Source organism: Podarcis melisellensis (assembly GCF_964234715.1).
Source record: "Podarcis melisellensis genome assembly, chromosome: 1".
NCBI classification, from domain to species: domain Eukaryota; kingdom Metazoa; phylum Chordata; class Lepidosauria; order Squamata; family Lacertidae; genus Podarcis; species Podarcis melisellensis.
In genome coordinates this window covers 49,943,716-49,962,643 of record NC_138528.1, presented here as the reverse complement: position 1 = coordinate 49,962,643, position 18,928 = coordinate 49,943,716, and the positions used below count along the sequence as shown (strand labels likewise).

The window sequence follows — 18,928 nt, the reverse complement described above, 5'->3', positions numbered from 1 at the left end:
AAATTGGATTAGCAGAATAATATGCTGTACAGTCCCAAGGCCTACACACTCATAACCTGTATCCAAATGTGATCCAAAAAACTGGCCCGCTGTTGGATTGCTCAGCCAAAAGTGGAAATAAGAGATATGCACATTTTTCAATTCTGTCTGCTTACTAAACAACTCACTGCCCCCTTTTCTCTCAGACTGTGGAAAAAAGCACTGCCTATTTTTCAAGCCCTCAAAGAATCATGAATTGTGGAAAGAATGGTGCCCCAAGGAATAATTGTAGCTAGAAAAAAAAATGGCTCACTGGAACAGCCTGGTGGAAGGATCAGCAATTAGCTGCCTCTCACTTATAGGCTGCTGAAAAGAAATATCCTTATTCAATGGAATGTTCTGAATTGCTCCATAGAGGGATGCAGCAGCCACAGGCTACCTGATCCTTATTAAAGATATAAATCTTTCTTCCAGCCTTCAAAGAGCCATCAGGACCAATTACAAGAGAGGAAGGAGTGGCCAAATGCTTCCTAAGCAACAGGCAAACTGAACAGAACATTGGAAAAAACAACAGCTTAAAAACTAATGTTGAATGAAAAGCAAAATAAACTAACACTTAACACACAGTTATGTACCCAATATAGCTTGGAATTATTTGCCACAGTACAAAGATACTAGAAGCACAGGTGTGCAGAGTATGGAAGCAGATTTTCTGTCAAATGTGTACTAGGAAAGCATGCAATGTACCATCAAATGCTCCTCTAAGTTCCCATAGCATTAAGCCAACAGAAAGGAGATCAAGTAAGCTACATGAGAATGTTTTTCTCTAAGGAAAATGCTTTTTACATACTGTTTACACTACAGCTTTCCCCTGGGATGAAAACTGTTAATAAGCAATACTGACATTAGGCGCTAAAAGTAGATAATGACAAAGAATCTTAATTGGAATCAATGCTATTTAGCTTATTCATAAAGTGATCTGGAGTCAGAGGTGAGCAGTAAGTTAGTCCAGTTTATGGATGACACATTATTCAGGATAGCAAAAACCCAAGAGGACTGTAAGGAGTGTTAAAAAAAACAAAACCTCTTGAAACTGGATGAATGAGCAACAAAATGCTGGATGAGGTTAAAGGAAAGTTACATACATACTGAGACAAAGATAACACTTCAGTTGATATCTGAGGTAGCTGGGAAAGAGATGTTGACATTGTGGCATATAAAAACGTAAGAACCTGCTGATTGGATCAGGCCAAAGGCCGACTTAGTCCAGCATCCTGTTCTCACAGTGGTGAATGAGATGTATATGGGTAGCCCACAAACAGGACTTGAGGCAGGCCTCCTACAGCTGAGGTATAGAATAGCTATCATGGGTGGTAGCTCTATGAAAAAAATGGCCAAAAAAACCAACTGGGAGATTGCAGGAAAAGGAGGGACACTCCTAGAGGTGATCTTCTCTTCTTTTATACAAATATATCTTCTATCCTAAGCTGTAGAACAAAATATATACACTCAGAGCAGCCCTGGTGATAACTTGGAGAAGTTTACGGCCATGTTCTACCATGAGTTTGGCATCCCAAGTTTCTCAGAGCATTCCCCAATACACTCAGAAGAAAAGATTACCCCAGTCAGCATGTGCTTAGTTTAAACATTCCAAAATTCAGAGTAGTCATGAACGTCTGCTACATGAAAAACAACAAAGTCTTGTAGTACCTTCAAGACTAAAAAAAATATTATGGTATATAGTAATACATGTTAGTCATTAAGATGCTACAAGACTGTTGCTGCAAAGTACTAAAATGGCTACAAGACATTGGAATGCCTAAATAATTTTCTTAAGACCTTAAGGTGCTACAAGACTTTTTGTTCTTTCTCCATCATTAACATCTACATTTTGGAAAGCTACCCTTCTATAGCTTTTGGTGACCAAAATCCCAGTTTATGCGAATCACAGCTATAAATGTAAGCTGCATTTAAGCAACTTATATTACACAAATGAGAAAAGACGAGTAAGGAGTGACATGATGACAAAAGTTTATAAAATTATGCATGGCACAGAGAAGGTAAACAGCTTTTTCATTTCAAGAAGACTCCAGTCCAGTAACTAATGCAGTATTACTATAGCTAGTGAACAACAAGGAAAAGGGGAGGGGGGTCCATGTTGTTTCTCCTCTCTGAAGCTATTCATAGCAAAAAACTTCACTGCACTTACCCATCTGCTGAGAATACATCAGGAAAGGGTGACCATCTTCAAGCAAGGAAGACCTTCAGGCATTCTCTCTTATTATTAGCAAATCCTATCCTTATCTCAAGGGCATTTCAAACTTTAGCTAAATCTAGCATCTTTCATTGGATACTGGTGGAATGACTTGAGTGAGGTAGATATTAACTACACCTATAGACCTTCTGCTTTATGTGAACAAAACCAGCCCCAAGTACTAGAAACCATCTAAATATTTCTTAGCACCTGACGTCTTCCCTTTGTACATCTTTGCCATATAAAATGAGGAGCTCATCCTTTTTAGAAATGTAAGTCTACCACACTTGTCAGCTATTGCTTCACTTGCAAGCCCTAGGATGTGCTGAGCCTTTCAGGCAGAACATGCCAACATGCTCTTCCTTCCTGGCTTCCTCTTCCACACAAGTCATCTGTTTTAATTCTGCGGCAAGGGCAAAATTCCAGGGGCTGGGGCTGTTGCCTAGTCCCAGAAGCAGCAGGTGCTGATTTCGCAGCAGGGCTGGCTGCTTGGTAATTTATCATGTCAGGAGTGATCTGATTAATAAAGACTAGGAAATGCAGAGAAGCCGAAGCTAGCATTTTTACCAAGGGCTTCATCTTCAGCAGCATTGTTAGGCCCACAAGGCATCAGCATTTGCCCTGTTGCTCTCTTGGCCTAGCTCATTCCCCCTCTCCCTACCTGAATGTATTAGCACTTCCATCTAACAAATTTCAGACAGGAAGCAGTTTTCATCATGTGCAGCAAGAGCAGAGAGTCCCGCGGCATCTTTAAAGATGCACACGTTTATTGTGGCATGAGCCAACTTCAGCAAATGCAACAGGTGTTTCCCCAGATGACAAGAATTGAATTGCACATTATAAAAAGGTGCGGCACTCTTTCCTCAGTGTAAGAGAAATGGATGCAGCACATGATCTAAAGGCTGAATGTTTGGCTGAATGTTAACCATTACCCAAAGTAACAAGCAGCAGCAGTAGAAGAAAGTATCTCAAGAGGTTTTCCAATGCTGTTTTGCATAGATATTTATTCCTGGACACTATCCCCTTTTCAGGCTTTATTAGTAATTTAGATGTACCATGCTTATGTATTGGTGATACGTAACAATTTTGATGCCCCACCTATAAAAAAGGCCAATATAATCAGTTGGAACATCATGAGAACTCCTATTTTATGAAAAAATTAAAAAATTGTCCAGTAGCACCTTAGAGACCAACTAAGTTTGTTCTGGGTATAAGCTACAGCATTGCTACAGGACAATTTTAAAACTTTTTAATTTAATTCGACTGCGTCAGACCAACACAGCTACCTACCTGAATCTACTATTTTATGGTGCCATGCAACTCCTGTAAATTTGTTAATCTAAGCCAATTAAGCAGCTTGTTATTGGGATATTACAGAGCCAGGAGGGAGGGAGATCATATATTCAGGTGGGAAAGAGTGATTCAAATGGCTCCTGGTTATGAACATGTATTGAGTCACAGTGGAATTTCAACAGAAGGAAGCAGCTCCCATGCACTAATGAAAGTGCAGCTGAGCTCTGAGTCCCAAATATCTTTTTATAACGAATGAAATTGTAAGCAGGTGGGTGCCATATGGTATTTAGATCACAGTTTTATAAATTTGCCTCTAATCATGATTGTATAAATAAATGAAATAGCATTGTTCCATATGGTTCATTGTTCAGGAGATATTTTTCTAATCGAGTAGTTTTTAAAGTTCTTGCTTTAAAAAGCCCTGTCTACACAAACTCATCTCCCAAGGGAACACTAATATCTGCCGTGGAATACCATGCATGTTGCAAAAGATTATGTAAAGAGCTCTAGAACACACATTCTGTCCATGCAGAATACTGGCTAGATTCACCATTGCTTCATACAAAATTTGCAACCCAACACACCGTATACCCTGCACATGCAACTTTGCATTTACAGGAGGATCAATAAATGTGGGCAGGTATCTTACTAAGATTGTTGCTCACCATTACTGATCTTCTCAATGAACAGCCTTCAGTAAACACCCTAGGTTGTTTACAACAAGACAAGAAACCACCAGCATAATCAATTATTTCCCCCCAACATGACAAAGACTGGTCTTGCATCTAAAACAAGACTAATTAGTTTTCTATCTACTTAAACTAGCCCTTTGAGTCCTTTTGCTTGGTGTTATAAAAACTAATAATTTACTGCTGTTTGCATGACATTTATTTGCAAATATGAAAAAGTGGAAACAACTATATTACTCATATATATTTAAGTTCCGTTTCTCCATGGTGAAAGAACATTTGCAGTCCTGTTGCATCCTTTTTCTTGTTAAGTTGTTTTTTTTTTTTAAAAGCAGAGTTTTGAATGTTTAGAATTCCTCCACTGGTGATAATGGATATCCAGCAGCGACATTTTATGATACTCCTTTCATGGAGACCTGCAGGATTCTTAACTCAAATCACTGGGCAACATAAATGATTGCTTGGGTACTTTTTGGTCTTCTTGCTTGTTTTGATCACCTTGCTATCAGACTGCCATAGCTTTTATATGGCCCACACAGAAACAATAATTTGGAAAACCGACATCGCCAGTAGTCCATATATTATAACCCTATTAGAAAAAAGAACATTACTGTATTTGATACCAGTTTTTGGTGGTTTCTTAGAAAAATAGGTGCCGGTTTTCACCATAAAGTTGTTACAGTAAGTGCCACACTTTTTAACAAAAAAAAAAGATGTGCCAATACTGCGTACCCTTGAGTGCCCCCTTAAAAAAAAAGACTGCTTATTAATTGCATGTGTGTATGTGTATGCAGGTGGGAGAGATTTTTAGAAGCAGATTCATTATTATACATGAAATTCTGTCCGGGAAGGATACAGTATAATTTCTTTAATATTACAGGGGATTTAAAAAGTTTAATTAAAGGTAGGAAGTTGAGTTCTATAGATCTTTTATACTATTTGATAAGATGATTGCAAGGTATTTAATTTTTGTGCTTCACTGCATGCATTTTACCCTTAGAAGTAAATAACTTTGATTTAGAATAATTTTATGACAAGGAACATTTTCGTCTCTTTCATAATACTTGGGGGGGGGGGAAGGTTAATAATTCTAAAATGGTTAGAACATCTTAAGTTCACTAGTTCCTAAATATACAATCCTCTTGTTCCCTGCTACCCATAAATCTTTTTTAGCAATGGGTTCTATAAGTAAAGCAAAATGGGTGCCTAGGGGCATCCTTGACATAACTCTCTAAAAAGGTGAAAATGAAGTTTACTATGCTTAAACTTCAATCAATCTTAGAAGGGAAAATGACAGCAAATAAATGACTAAATTCAAACCAGCTGAAAAACCAACTCGGGAAAGACAACACTGGGTGATGTGAGCAGATGTAACACAGAGGGGAAAGCAGCTGCTGTCCTTTCACTTTGGTTGTTCCCACACTGGAAATCACCTTAAAGCAAAATCTACCCTTCAAACACCTGAGCTGTTCTGCCATTTGCTCTAGGTGGATGTCATTCAGAGAACGGACCCACCAAGTTTTTGAAACAGCCCAAAGCCAGCCTCTCAATGAGCACAACTTAAATTAAATATATATATGTGTGTGTCCAGTGCAACACAAAAACAAAACCCTATTGCCTATACATACAGTCACCATCATGGTATCTCATTCCACAGAGAGGGACACTGGTGCGAGTCCACAATTCCAATCCATTTTGCTCAGTCTGAAAGAATGATCAGGTACTGGATACAAAATTCAGAAAGCAACTACCAGATTCCTCATTTAAAATGACTTAACTGTATTTGAAGGAGGACTAAAGTCCTGAAAATTTGATTCCAAAGCAATTGGCAACCACACTGGAGGCCTCTACAGTTAAAGGAGGTATTTCCCAAGGAACTGGGGTAACTTTTACATCCAGAATGATTTTCCTACATGTGTTCAACACACTCTACATGAACCTGAATAACTGCAGAAGTAAATTCTGAAAAATGAAGAGTCACCCTGCACTGGAGACCCCCAGAAATGGACAAAGATATTCAAGGTAAAAGACCACAAACTCGTTCAAGGATGATTATCATATACCATATGACTTCTCATTGGACTCTGAAATATCTTGGCTACAAATCTCAAGTCATGGAAGAAACCCTGACATCAAGATGACAAGACGCTGCACCATCTCCCTTTGCATCATAGCAAATTATTTAGGAATTTGATTTTAAAATTAAGAACAATTGCTCTCATCATTAAGTCAAAGGCTTGACGACTTGCCAAGGATTGGGTATATGATCAATTCCCCTTCACTGTTCTGCCAGTGCCCTCATATTTGTAAGTTGACAACCTCAGTATTTGACCAGAAGTGATAAGAATAATAGCCATTATGAGCAAAATCTGTGTCCTGTTTATTTCAATGAAAGAGTTAAACATGTGCTTAAATCTCCCCCATGGAATCAATGGGACTGAAAGTGTGGAATTGGATTGGATATTGCCTTGTACTGGAAACATTTTTAACCAGCAAGAGATCTTTGAGCCTAACATTTGTCATTTTCATTTGCCTAAACTTACATTTCTTTGATTGATACAGGCTTCAGCAGCAACAGAGTACACAAGACAGCAATTAACTGACAGAAAAGGAAACATCTGCACTAGAGGGATTCACTTTTAATAAGTTTACTCACATTATCGTCATCCTTCCAAAGAAGGAGCAGAGACTCTCAGAAAGACAATCTCTGCAGAACCCTGCAGAAGGGGAAACGGGCTACATTTACCAACGCGACAAAGACCTGTTTCTAATGCTATGCTGTAGGTCTTTCCACATGACACCTGTGATAAAAAGTGCCCTGCCCTGGCAAAGTATTATACATATTAAGAAAGCCTGCAATCCAAGCCATTTGTAATACACATTTCTCCTTTTCTGTCTTCTTCCAAAGTAGTCACTGAACCAACTGAGTAATGTCTTTTATCATCCTGCTGAGTGCCACCAATACTATTCAGTCTCATAATGATTTACATCAACAAAGCTCTTTACAAATACTAATTAATCCACAAAACCTCCTGGGGAAATACTGTAGGAAATGTTTATTCCATTTTACAGACAAATTCAATCATTTTCAAAGGCTGCATGGCGAGTTCACGGCAGACTTGGGATATTCACTCAGGAATTTTTGAATCCTAACTGTGTTACTTGATTGGCAGAGAATACTGCTTTGCTTTTATAGTTATGGCTGAGCTTCTCCTCACCCCCTGGCTTGCCTTGTAAGCAGTTCAGTTGTTCTAAGCTTTGGGGGAAATGTGGTCTTTCCGGGCTTTTTCTGAGAGCACCAAGCCCAGCAATGCTTGGAGCTAGCCCTCTCCGCTGGTACCCTTCCCTTCCCAAAAGCTTACTATTGGGGGTGAGATAAACTGTAGTAGTGAGGATTTGCAGAGGCATCCACACCTTATCTTTATGAACTATCAAATTACTGATGGGAAACCTGGGAAACAGGAATTCTAAATTCTCTCAGCTTAATGGATTAAAGTGGAAGACATTAGGAACTCTGCTACCCAGTAGCAATCTGAGCATGTTTAGACTGAACAGTAAATATTTAGCTCTAAAAGATGAGGTCTGAATACTGTTTCAAGCCCCGTGACAGGGTGAGCTCCCATTGCTCGGTCCCTGCTCCTGCCAACCTAGCAGTTCGAAAGCACGTCAAAGTGCAAGTAAATAGGAACTGCTCCGGTAGGAAGGTAAACGGCATTTTACATTCCAAGGGCCACTTTAGCACAACATTAATTTTGATCCTGGTCACTGGCCGCTGTATCATATTTTCTTGAAGTTCTTCAATCTCTTTTTCAATGTTTATTGTGAAAAAAATATCTAGGAAATAAGTCTACTGAGTCTAATTTTGGGAGGAAGAAGCATGTGGAGATTCATAAGGAGCAATAGTGAAATGAAATACATGTAAAATACTAGTGTGGGTTCACCCTTAGTGTTTATCTGTCTTCATTTAAAATAATAATTGGGTAAAATTGCTGACACATATCTTCTTCAAGAGAGCTATGCAGAGAAGAAACAATAACTTTATAGTATTTACACCAACCCCCAATCCATAGCATTAGTCAGTCTCTGTGGTCACATGTAACATTAAATCATGTTTTAATATTATAAAGATGAGCTGCACGACTTCACAAGCCTTCCTCCTTTGGTCAATGTCAGAAAGAGAAATTGGAAAGTTTCTCCTTCTCTTTTTTGGATATATTCATACAATGCTGCCCCCCCCTTACACAGTTGTGTGTTTTGTTCTTTTTCATTTACTGCTTTATATTTGAAATGTTTTCAATAAAATATCGTGTTGTGTTTTCGTTTAAGTTTCTCCTTCAGACTGTGACATCCAAACCTGGACAAACTGTGGTTTGTCTTATCTATGGTTTACTAAAAGAAGTCAACCTCAAACTGCATTTTATGAAGGGGGCTTGCTTTATTAAGCTATACTAAAGACTGAGCAGAATTTAGGGTTCTCAAGTAACATTAACTATATATATAATAAAAAATAGGGAAAACAAGCTTCCAATTTTCTCCTAGTGGTCATGCTGGGAGAGCAGGGGGTAGGGGAGCTACAGTTCAGCATTAGAAGCAAACACAATTATTATCCACTCAATCTACTGACAAATGTGGTGGTTCCTGATATCTGATGCAAATCTACTTTCTGAATTTATCCTCAAATAGAAACCTGAAGGAAAGATTGCAATCACTTCACAGTAACTGATTTTACAACTGCTGCGAGCGGAAGCTGTGCCTGTAACAAAAAGTGAATTGCTTACTGAGATGACACGTCAAGGTGTTATGTCCTACAAACTAACATGCTCTATCTCTATTTAGTGCAAGTGGAAAAGACCCCTATATCTTTGTTCAAAGGAAGCCTAGCATCTATGATAGGGCAAGTGATAAACAGGAGCACCATAGAATTGTTTTAAGGATTTACTTTAGTATGGATAACTCCAAACAATCTGATTTTCTGGTGAACCTTCCTATGTGCACAGGTTGATGCATTCTGTGTCAGTGGCCTTTTACAAATGACACCAGTGGGAAGAATCTGGCTTCCAGCTTGAAACCCAGCACGTTCACAAGAATTTCCAGAATCCCAGCTTTACCTTTTAAAAGTCTCTAGCTCTCAGAGTTGCCTTATTAGTATTCAGACAGTCCAGATCAAGCCAGTTCTTCAGTATCTCTTGAGGTCTGGCCTTCTGGTACTTCTCCCCCCCCCCCCCCAAAGAGTATAACTAAGGTCTAGGTGAAACATATGTTCCCAAAGAGACTATGGGTAGGTGAAAAGCACTATTTCAGAAGCTAAGCATCAAAACATTATTTAGATGTGGGCACCTGCTGGCAGAAAAACAACAACAGAGAAGAGCGCAGGAGGAGACACAGTGCTGGTGACCAACAACTGATTTCCATCAGTTGCTTGTCATCATTCAGTGAAGTCCCCAACATACTTGCAAATGTTTGCAATTCACACAATGTTTGTGGTCTGTTATGTGTGAGAGAAATGTTTTCTAAACCTCCGCATGTGACACAGAAAGGAAAAGTTTCCTTTGCTAGAATCTTCACACTCTTTAATCTGAGGAAGGAGCAGCAATTTGTTGGCTTATTGATAATGTTTTAGATGCAAGCCTCTTTGGACACAAGCTCAAGAGGTGTGAAGACCAAAAGGAAAGCAACCTATACTGGAAAAATTACAAGATTCTTTCACTCTATCAAGGAAGGCTGTGGCTATTGATAAGGCAGCTTCTATATGTAGATAGATTCTACTTTTAAGAATGTCACATCCCATGTTCCCTTACACAGTGTAAAGGATGACAACTTTTGGTTATTTTACATTAGTTCTAACCTTCTGCAGTCCCTGAAGCAGAACCTCCTGGTTCCTGAACTTCCCTCTCCGTTTGTGTCTCTGCATTTTGAAGCTGAGGAGCCAGAGTCTGTGTGCCCTGTGATGTCACAGAAGTGGTTGGGTTCCGTGGCTGCAGGCCTATGGCATTCATTAGACCCATGTCCCTGTCTGTCCTCCATGTGGCTCTGCTAGTTCTAAAGAGAGAGAGAGAGAAAGAAATTGAAGGGTAAACACACAACATCCTCTATGTCCCTGAAAACAGCAATTTATCAGTAATTTGTCCTGCACTTCAGTGAACACCATAAGCATCTTCTTTGTACAATGATCTAGATGTTGTGCACCATAGTTTGCATCATCCCTGACCACTGGCAATCCTGGAAGTTGTAATCAAAAACATCTGGAGGACACTATACTTGCTATACATGATCTAGAAAAGGGATGTCCAACCAGTAGATCACGATCTACTGGTAGATCCCCAGCTGATCCTGGTAGATCGCGGGATCCTTAACGTGTACGAAAAGCTAAAAAAACTCTGTGCAATCCTCCCCCCCAAAAAGCTCAAATACTCTGGGTACTTCACTCCTAAAAAACAGCTCAACTCTGGGAAATCCACCCACCCCATGCACGCTCCTCCTCCTTCCAAGGACAATGGGTAGAACACTGCCAGTTTTTTATACTGGGAGTAGACCACAGTCTCTGGGGAGTTGGACATGCCTGATCTAGAAGGTAGTCAAAATGTCTATTTAGCTATCCTCTACCTTTTAGCTCTATGAATTATTTTGGTTAAAGACCTCAGTGTCAGTGCCAGATTCTATGTTTTAGGTTGTAACTAGTCTCGCCTCGCAGCATTTCCCTTACCATCATTTATTTCTATTTCGTGTAACATTTTCACACAAAGCACATATAGCTTCTCAAATGACTTAAATGAGGGTATGACTGGCAGCTAGAAGAACCACAGTTGACAGATGTATTTTAAAATTTCAGCCTGCACCAGTGAATAGACCAAACGTAACCACTGGTAGTCAGTCAAGTGCCAAAGGGAAGATAAGTTTTAAATATTCAGCCATCATAAGAGGGAAACACAGGCATAACCAGCCCTTGTAAATTTGATGGAAGAAACATACAGCTCAGCATGTGCTCCCAAGCTATGACTGATTGCCCCTACACTCATCCTCCAAGACTCACCCAGGCCGCTCGGTACTCCTGCTGTTGGAATGCACAGTGAAGACGGTCTCATTCAGCTGGTCCCAGTAGTACTCAACCCCAGAGTTTAAGGCCCTGCCGTACAAAAGGAAAATGGGAAATTAAGACATTTTTCTCCATAAGACCTCTATAGGAAGACGTAACCATGCTACTATACTTGGCAAAATAATCAGTTTCAGAACTTGCAGCATATATTGTCAAAATGTGAACTATATAATCAGGCCAGGTCCCACAAACCTGTCTGTTCACCTGTGATCATGGTTGCTACTATGTGGAGAGTCATTTGCATTCTGAGATTTTCTACTTGGATTTGGTTATTTTCAGCACATTGCTATGAATGCCCAGAAGTAGCAAGGTATAAATCTTATTTGCATGAAGAGTGGCTGTAAACTTTGGTAGCTACATATAAACTAACCCTGTAAAAACATTCAGTGGCAGAGCCCTATGATGCCTAATGGCAGCAGAAGGGCTTCTTAAAGGATCAGGCAGTAGGACTACTGAGGAACACATGCATCCGTAAAGCTCCATAAACAGGACCATATTGCTCAGGTGGAATTTTGCATGCAAGACTGTTCATATGTGTGACCCTTATAAGCAGCCAGATAATTATTGTCTGGCTTATTTATGGCATTACCATTAGCCTGGTAGCTGACTGACAAATGGATTAGGCCTACCTGAGTCAAGAAAGTGTAGTTTTATTTTACTTTAGGTTTTTCAAGAAGCACCTGTCTGACACACATACACATACTTCAGTATGCTTTCACTTCCCCTTCAAATTTCATCTATTCTGCATTGAAGTCCTGGAAATTAATAACAGCTGTGCTAATTACCCACCCAAGACTCCAAGGAATTGTGGAGTCCTCAAGATAGTGCCATTAGGGACATTCCAAGATGTGGGAGCAAGAAAACTAGACAATCATGAAGCGCATCTAACTAACCTAATGGAACTAAAATTTAAGACAGACATAATATGCTTTCTGTAGTCACTCTTTGAACCCATGTGACAAGCAGCAGCCCTAATCTAGCCTTGCCCACTGTTTAGCATAATAAAGCTCTGGAAGCTAACTGTCTAAATATGTGCCCTACAACAAAAGCAATACACTTCATTAATAAGATACATGCCTGTTAAGGAGTGCTTGCAAATTTTATACAAAATACGGACAGCCCCGTTTATGTGGGGGTTATGTTCAGAGCCACCACATGGATCGGGGAAATCATGTATAACTGAAACTCATTGAAAAAGCCTGCAAACACCCCATTCTGCCCTTTTAGTGACGTCTTTATGACGTTTCTGAGTCACTTCCAGGTTCGGCACAATGTGCAAATACATGGTTGCACACATATTGAATGTGCATAATGGGGGGCTTTCTGTATTTAAGTGGAGAAAAAATGTGTAACCTGTGTGAAGATTGTTTCTTGCGATACTCACACAAGTTTTGTACTTTGTGAAACATATAAACAAAATGGAAAGCAACAACTGAACATAACTACAGATGTGTCATGTAACAATTTCCACACTGTCCCAACAAATGCTCTTCCACGTGGGAAATTTGTAACCTTTGAAGCTACCTTCACATGTGGTGCTAAAATGCTTATGCTATAAAAACAACTCCTACTGGATGCAAATTTGGATTCAGCTATGACAGTCAAAAGCACAAAAGATCAAGATAGCAGGCCTCTGTAGAAGGTTTCATTCCAAATTCTCAAACTTTCCCCTTGTAGATTAACTAGCATATTTGCAGTCTCAATGTAACAAGCAAGCACCGAGGTGATTTGGCAGGATACTAGGAATAGGTTGCCATCTGTCACTTAAATCCGAGGAAGATGTAAATCAAAATCTCTGCATTTATAATATCTTACACAGAGTGAAATGAAATAAAATAAAAACTAAAAAAACCGTCATTTCCCATTTTTAATTTTGGGCTGCAGCAAACAAGGTATTCCAACAGAACCTGTGGCTCCATAATAAGCTTCTGTCAGGCACCCTTCCCAACACAAAATATCGGCAGCTGTGAGGATCTTAATCCAGTCATTATTTGAGCTTGTATTTCCCCCACTGCACTATCCCAGCCAGAATAAAGGAGGTACAGATTGACCACCTTTTCAGATAGGTGATCTGGAACTAAGTTTGCTCTACCAGCAAGAAAGCAAAGAATCCAGTGTCATTACTTGTCCTCATAGTTTTAAGACAATGTAAAATAAGCATTTTCATCCCTCCCTGCTTTTTTTGCTGGATGCTGTAAACACAGCCTTTAACACCCCTCTATACTCTGCTGCAGTGTTGGAAACTGAGATATGAAAGCTAGGAGCTAAATTTCACCTTAAACCTAGGTTATGGGCACCGCAACGGAATGTCCAGGCGTGCTTTTTTTATAACAAGATTACAAAGCTGAAAATGAATGAACTTCAACTAAAACCTTATATTCATTTTTCACATGGTCTAGTCCTCATCTGAAGACTGAAAAAAACAAATCAATACATCCCCTGCCCTCCCCCCAATATTCCTATGTGGGTTCATATGGAGAAGCCCAGCCAGATGGGCGGGGTTTAAATAAGAAATTATTATTACTATTACTTCTCCAGTCCTCAGAGAGCAGCTGGAAGTTTGGAGGAAGAAATCTTAGGCGCAGTACTAAGACCCAGAGCTCAGAAACTGCTGGCATTAATGAAATTCCCAGTCACAAACCACGCCTAGAAGAATGGGAGTTTTGAATGCTACTCTGCTGCCAACTGAAAGAAGGGGGACTTTACAATAACATTTTGGCCCTTGCAAAAAGTAGGGGACCAATCATTTGAACGATTCGAAGGGGCTAAAAGCAGACCACTAGTTTGGAAATGGTAATTAGGCAGGATGCGGAAATCAAGGGTGCAGGTATTGGAGGTGCCAGGCAAGCTCCCTCAGAAGCCATAAGTGTGGAGCCCAGTCTTGTGTTGCCACCCTCTGGACCTCTCACAGAGGTGGCACTCAAAAGAATGGCCTCAGGTGACAGTCGCAATGTCTGGGTTGGTTAACATGGGGAGAGGCAGTCCTTGTGGTATTGCACTCTTGAGCCCTTTAAGGCTTTATAAGTCAAAACCAGCACTTTGAACTGAGCCCAGTAGCTAACTGGCAGCCAACATAGTAAGGCCAGGATTGGCGTTATGTGCTCAAATCATCTTGTCCGGGTGAGCAACCTGGCTGCTGAATTGTGCACTAGCTGAAGTTTCTGAACCATCTTCAGAGAAAACCCCACATATAAGCTGTTGCAGAAATCTAACCTAGAGGTTAGATTTTCTTGGAAGGATGGGAACTATAAATTTAAAAAGGCATAAGGAAACCCAGAGGGAAAACCCCCCAAAACAAATGAGTTTCCAGGATAACTCCCATAACTGTTTATTCCATGCTTGTTCCATGCTTTCCCAAGTACATTGATTGGCAGAGTAAATAATGCAATTGCAGAGGTGATTCAAATTGTGTTTCTTTCTGGAAACAGGTGAAAACACTTGTAGCTATCTGGCATCACATATGCAACCTGATTAATCTCAGCTACATTCCACATTAGCAGCTCTTCCATGCTGTGGGGTAAATACTGCTGCTCATAACACACACACACACACACACACACACACACACACAAATCAGGGGCAACTGGAGATTTAAACATGAGGCAAGATCTATAGGAAACAAATATACAGCTGCAATTCTGCCTCCTTGTGAACCGAACATTTAGCCTCTACTGAAGCAGGCTTCAGGGTTTCAGAATAAAGGCAAACCTAGAGCAAACTGGATACCATACAGACCTAAGGTCACAAGGCAGATTCTTTGAATTGCCATATGAAGATGCAGTCTTCATTCTGGGTGAAGCTAAGAAATGCCACTGCTGTGCCTGTCTGAAGAGCTGAGGTGGTGAATGGGCTTCAAGGTAGAAGAAGATAATGGATTCTTAATGCAAAAGCTTCCACTTAAGACCCATCATGTGCAGAATGTGGACTTGTTTCACTCATCCAAATAAGTCATTCCCTTCTAATGTGCATGCGTACAGAAACACTAGGCAAAGGAAACAAGAAGCCCATATCCTGCAGTTTTGGTGTTTGATTTAGGAAAGACGCCAATACTGTTAAGATAATTGGCTGAGCAGTAAGTGACTGCACAAACAGGCATGCTAACGAAACAAATAGGATTAGCAAGTGGATTCTGTTCAAACTCATGCTGTTTTTTAAATCAAGACCAGCACAACAGGCATAGGTGACCACTGACATTTTACTGCCTTAATAGCAGCATACTGTATCTTCTCCTAACAGCCCTTTACACCAGCTACTGCTTGGATCAAATTTACCAAACAAGGCTTAAGAATAGAAATTTTAGCCGTGTCAAATAACATTTTTGTGAGAATCCCTTGCCAAGGCAGTAAGGATGCCCTACATTCAAGCAAAGCGTGAGAGAGAGAGACAGAGAGAGAGAGAAAGATTTGGGAGGACAGTTCAAAACCATTCACAGAACAATAGCAGCAGTAGCAACAAATGGAATGGTTGTAGGGCGTTTCTGGAAGTATACTAAAAATGTGCCTTCATGATCAGAAATCCAATCTATAAACCAAAAATATATGCATCCATTTATTCATTTACCCAGTAAATTTACCCGGTAACTAGAGACTGTGCACTGGCATCTAAGGGGCAAAAGGTGTTCTACAGTGGGTGAGGCAGGGCCCAGGAAACATAGTAAAGAGGTGAGACTTATAATGATGGGGCAGGTATGACCTCTTGCCTGCTAGAAACGCTATCCACACATTTGATATATATTTTTTAATTTAAAAAACCCTCCCATATGACTTTAACCTTTTCTCAGCAGCCATGAGGTCTAAAAACTTGCTGGACTCGAATGCTAAACTTCCTGATTTTATGTTCAATGCCGTATTTAACATTTATTAAACTGACCCTCTAGAGTTTGCTTTGCATTGCTACAGTCTCCAGAAGCCCAAACATCCTCTGAGATATGCTATATTATGAATGGGAGATGTCTCCTCTGGATCATAGTAATAATTGGTAGTAGGGACCACGACTGCTTCTCAGATTGTATTTTTTTTTAATAATATTTTATTAAGTTTTTTCCATACAAATGCATATTTAACAAACAGAATAGATTTCATAGCATCCTTTCATTCTATTGTGGACTCCCTCACGTCTCCCGCTTCCACTTTCATCGTTACAAACAGATTTTTCCAAGCAAATTATCATCTTGTTTGTGATCTTAAATCCAATATTTAGGTTAAACTCAGATATGAAATTGTAATTTAATGGTAGATAATTATTTCTACTCTGACTTCCTTGTTAAGATTCAACCAAATTACAATACTTTTGTAAATAAATCTTGAATTTCTTCCAGTCTTCTTCAACCCTCTCCTCTCCCAGGTCACGGATTCTGCCCGTCATCTCAGCTAGTTGCATATAGTCCATCAGCTGCATTTGCCATTCTTCCAGTGTGGGTAGAGCTTGGGTTTTCCAGTTCTTAGCAATAAGTATCCTTGCCACCGTTGTAGCATACATAAAAAATGTTCTGTCCTTCTTTAACACGTTCTGGCCGACCATGCCCAGAAGGAAGGCCTCTGGTTTCTTGGTGAAGGTATACTTAAACACCTTTTTTAATTCATTATATATCATTTCCCAGAAGGCCTTCACTCTAGGACAGGTCCACCAGAGGTGAAAGAATGTTCCTTCATTTTCCTTACACTTCCAACATTTATTATCAGACGAATGGTATATTTTGGCCAATTTCACTGGGGTCATGTACCATCTATATATCATTTTCATTACATTTTCCTTCAGAGCATTACATGCTGTGAAGTTCAGCCCAGTGGTCCATAACCTTTCCCAGTCCTCAAACATAATGTTGTGCCCAATATCCTGGGCCCACTTTATCATAGCCGATTTAACCGTTTCGTCTTGTGTGTTCCATTTCAGCAGCAAGTTATACATTTTTGAAAGTACCTTGGTCTTAGGTTCTAACAATTCTGTTTCCAATTTCGATTTCTCCACCTGGAATCCTACCTTTTTATCATTCTTAAACACTTCTTTGATCTGAGCATAGTGTAGCCAGTCTCGCACTTTATCTTTCATTTTCTCTAAACTCTGCAATTTCCAATTGTCTCCATCTCTTTCTAGTATTTCCCAATATTTTGGCCAATTGGCCTCCATATTAGGTCTTTTTCGGGCCTTAGCCTCCAAGGGTGACAGCCACCTCGGTGTTTTGTTCTCTAATAAATCTTTGTATCTTGACCAGACATTAAATATTGCTTTTCTGACAATATGGTTCGCTTCTCAGATTGTAATCTATACACAGTGGAAGTGATTCCCCCCTACACACACACACTTTATGAAGATACTGGACTTCCAGCAACAACTTTTTCTGCTTCTTCTTGCTGTTTGAAGAGTGTCTGTTAATTCCTAATTGCAATCATTTCCAGTCCCCATGCACAGTGATGAAGTGGCAGAATTCAACTTCAAGTAGCTTCTACTCTAGTCAATTTCACTCTGAAGAATTAATATTTTCTTCAACAGCAAGGAACTGCTGAAAGGAGACACAACTGTGTATCTCTCTCTCTCTCTCTCTCTCTCTCTCTCTCTCTCACACACACACACACACACACTCTTATATCCCACTCTTCCTCCCAAAGTTGTCCAGGTAGTCATCTTTAAAGAACTAGTGTAAATGCACACATTCTTGTTTTCAATAGACTTAGGGAACTATTTCAAAACTACTCCTGCATTGTATGCAAGTGCCTGCAATTTTCACACCACAATGAAAACGTCTACAGCACTAGAGCTGGTCATGCTGCTCGAATCTAATCCCAGCTTCTCCTCAAAACCTGCTAAAAAAGATAGGCAATATGTACTGAATTTTTTGCTCTATAAAACTCACTTTTTCCCTCCTAAAAAGTAAGGGGAAATGTGTGTGCGTCTTATGGAGCAAATGCAGGCTGCGAAGCTATCCCAGAAGCCAGAACAGCAAGAGGGATTGCTGCTTTCACTGCGCAGCGATCCCTCTTGCTGTTCTGGCTTCTGAGATTCAGAATTTTTTTTTTCTTGTTTTCCTCCTCCACAAACTAGGTGCGTCTGTTGGTGGTCTGGTGCGTCTTATAGAACGAAAAATATGGTATTTATTTCTCACGTTTTTCAGATGCTCAAGGTAACTCACAAACATGTTTTTAAATGATGCCATGAAAAGTTTGATAACGGTAGGCACTGAATTGACCCAACAGAATAAAATGTGAAAAATAAGCAATTCCTTTTACTGCAGCCAATTGAATTGGTGATGCAAGCCTTATGCTTGCCCAGGGGGAGTGTGTGTGTCTATGTGTAAATGGCCTCATTCCGGGCTAGAAAAAGAGTGTTGCAATATTTGACTGTAAACTCCACAGTCCAAGTTTATTGCATAGATGGAGCTTGTTAGTTTACTGGAGAGATTAAAAATCAGAATCTACAAACTGAACAAACCATTTAAACCATGCTGATAGCCTAGAACTTCAACCACTTAAGATGATAATAATGCTACCACTGCTTACATTGTTTTGATCCCTTGGAATAGCTTAAGCTATTTAGGTCCTGTCAGAGCAGAGAGCTACTTAAAATCTTTAAGCTACTTGAACTGCTCTAAAGCTTTACAGCATATTTTAAATTGTGTTATGCTCT

General features: G+C 39.8%; 1 protein-coding gene across 3 annotated transcripts in view; it reads right to left on the bottom strand.

Moving 5' to 3' along the window:
* AMBRA1 (autophagy and beclin 1 regulator 1) overlaps positions 1 to 18,928 on the bottom strand; it is a 143,322-nt gene that overhangs the window by 3,562 nt on the left and 120,832 nt on the right. For all 3 annotated transcript variants that reach the window (XM_081900940.1, XM_081900942.1, XM_081900941.1), the window contains 2 exons: positions 11,246 to 11,338; positions 10,061 to 10,254 (listed from right to left, as the gene is read on the bottom strand). In XM_081900940.1, the coding sequence (XP_081757066.1) occupies positions 10,061 to 10,254; positions 11,246 to 11,338 (287 nt within the window). The remainder of the gene's footprint in view (positions 1 to 10,060; positions 10,255 to 11,245; positions 11,339 to 18,928) is intronic.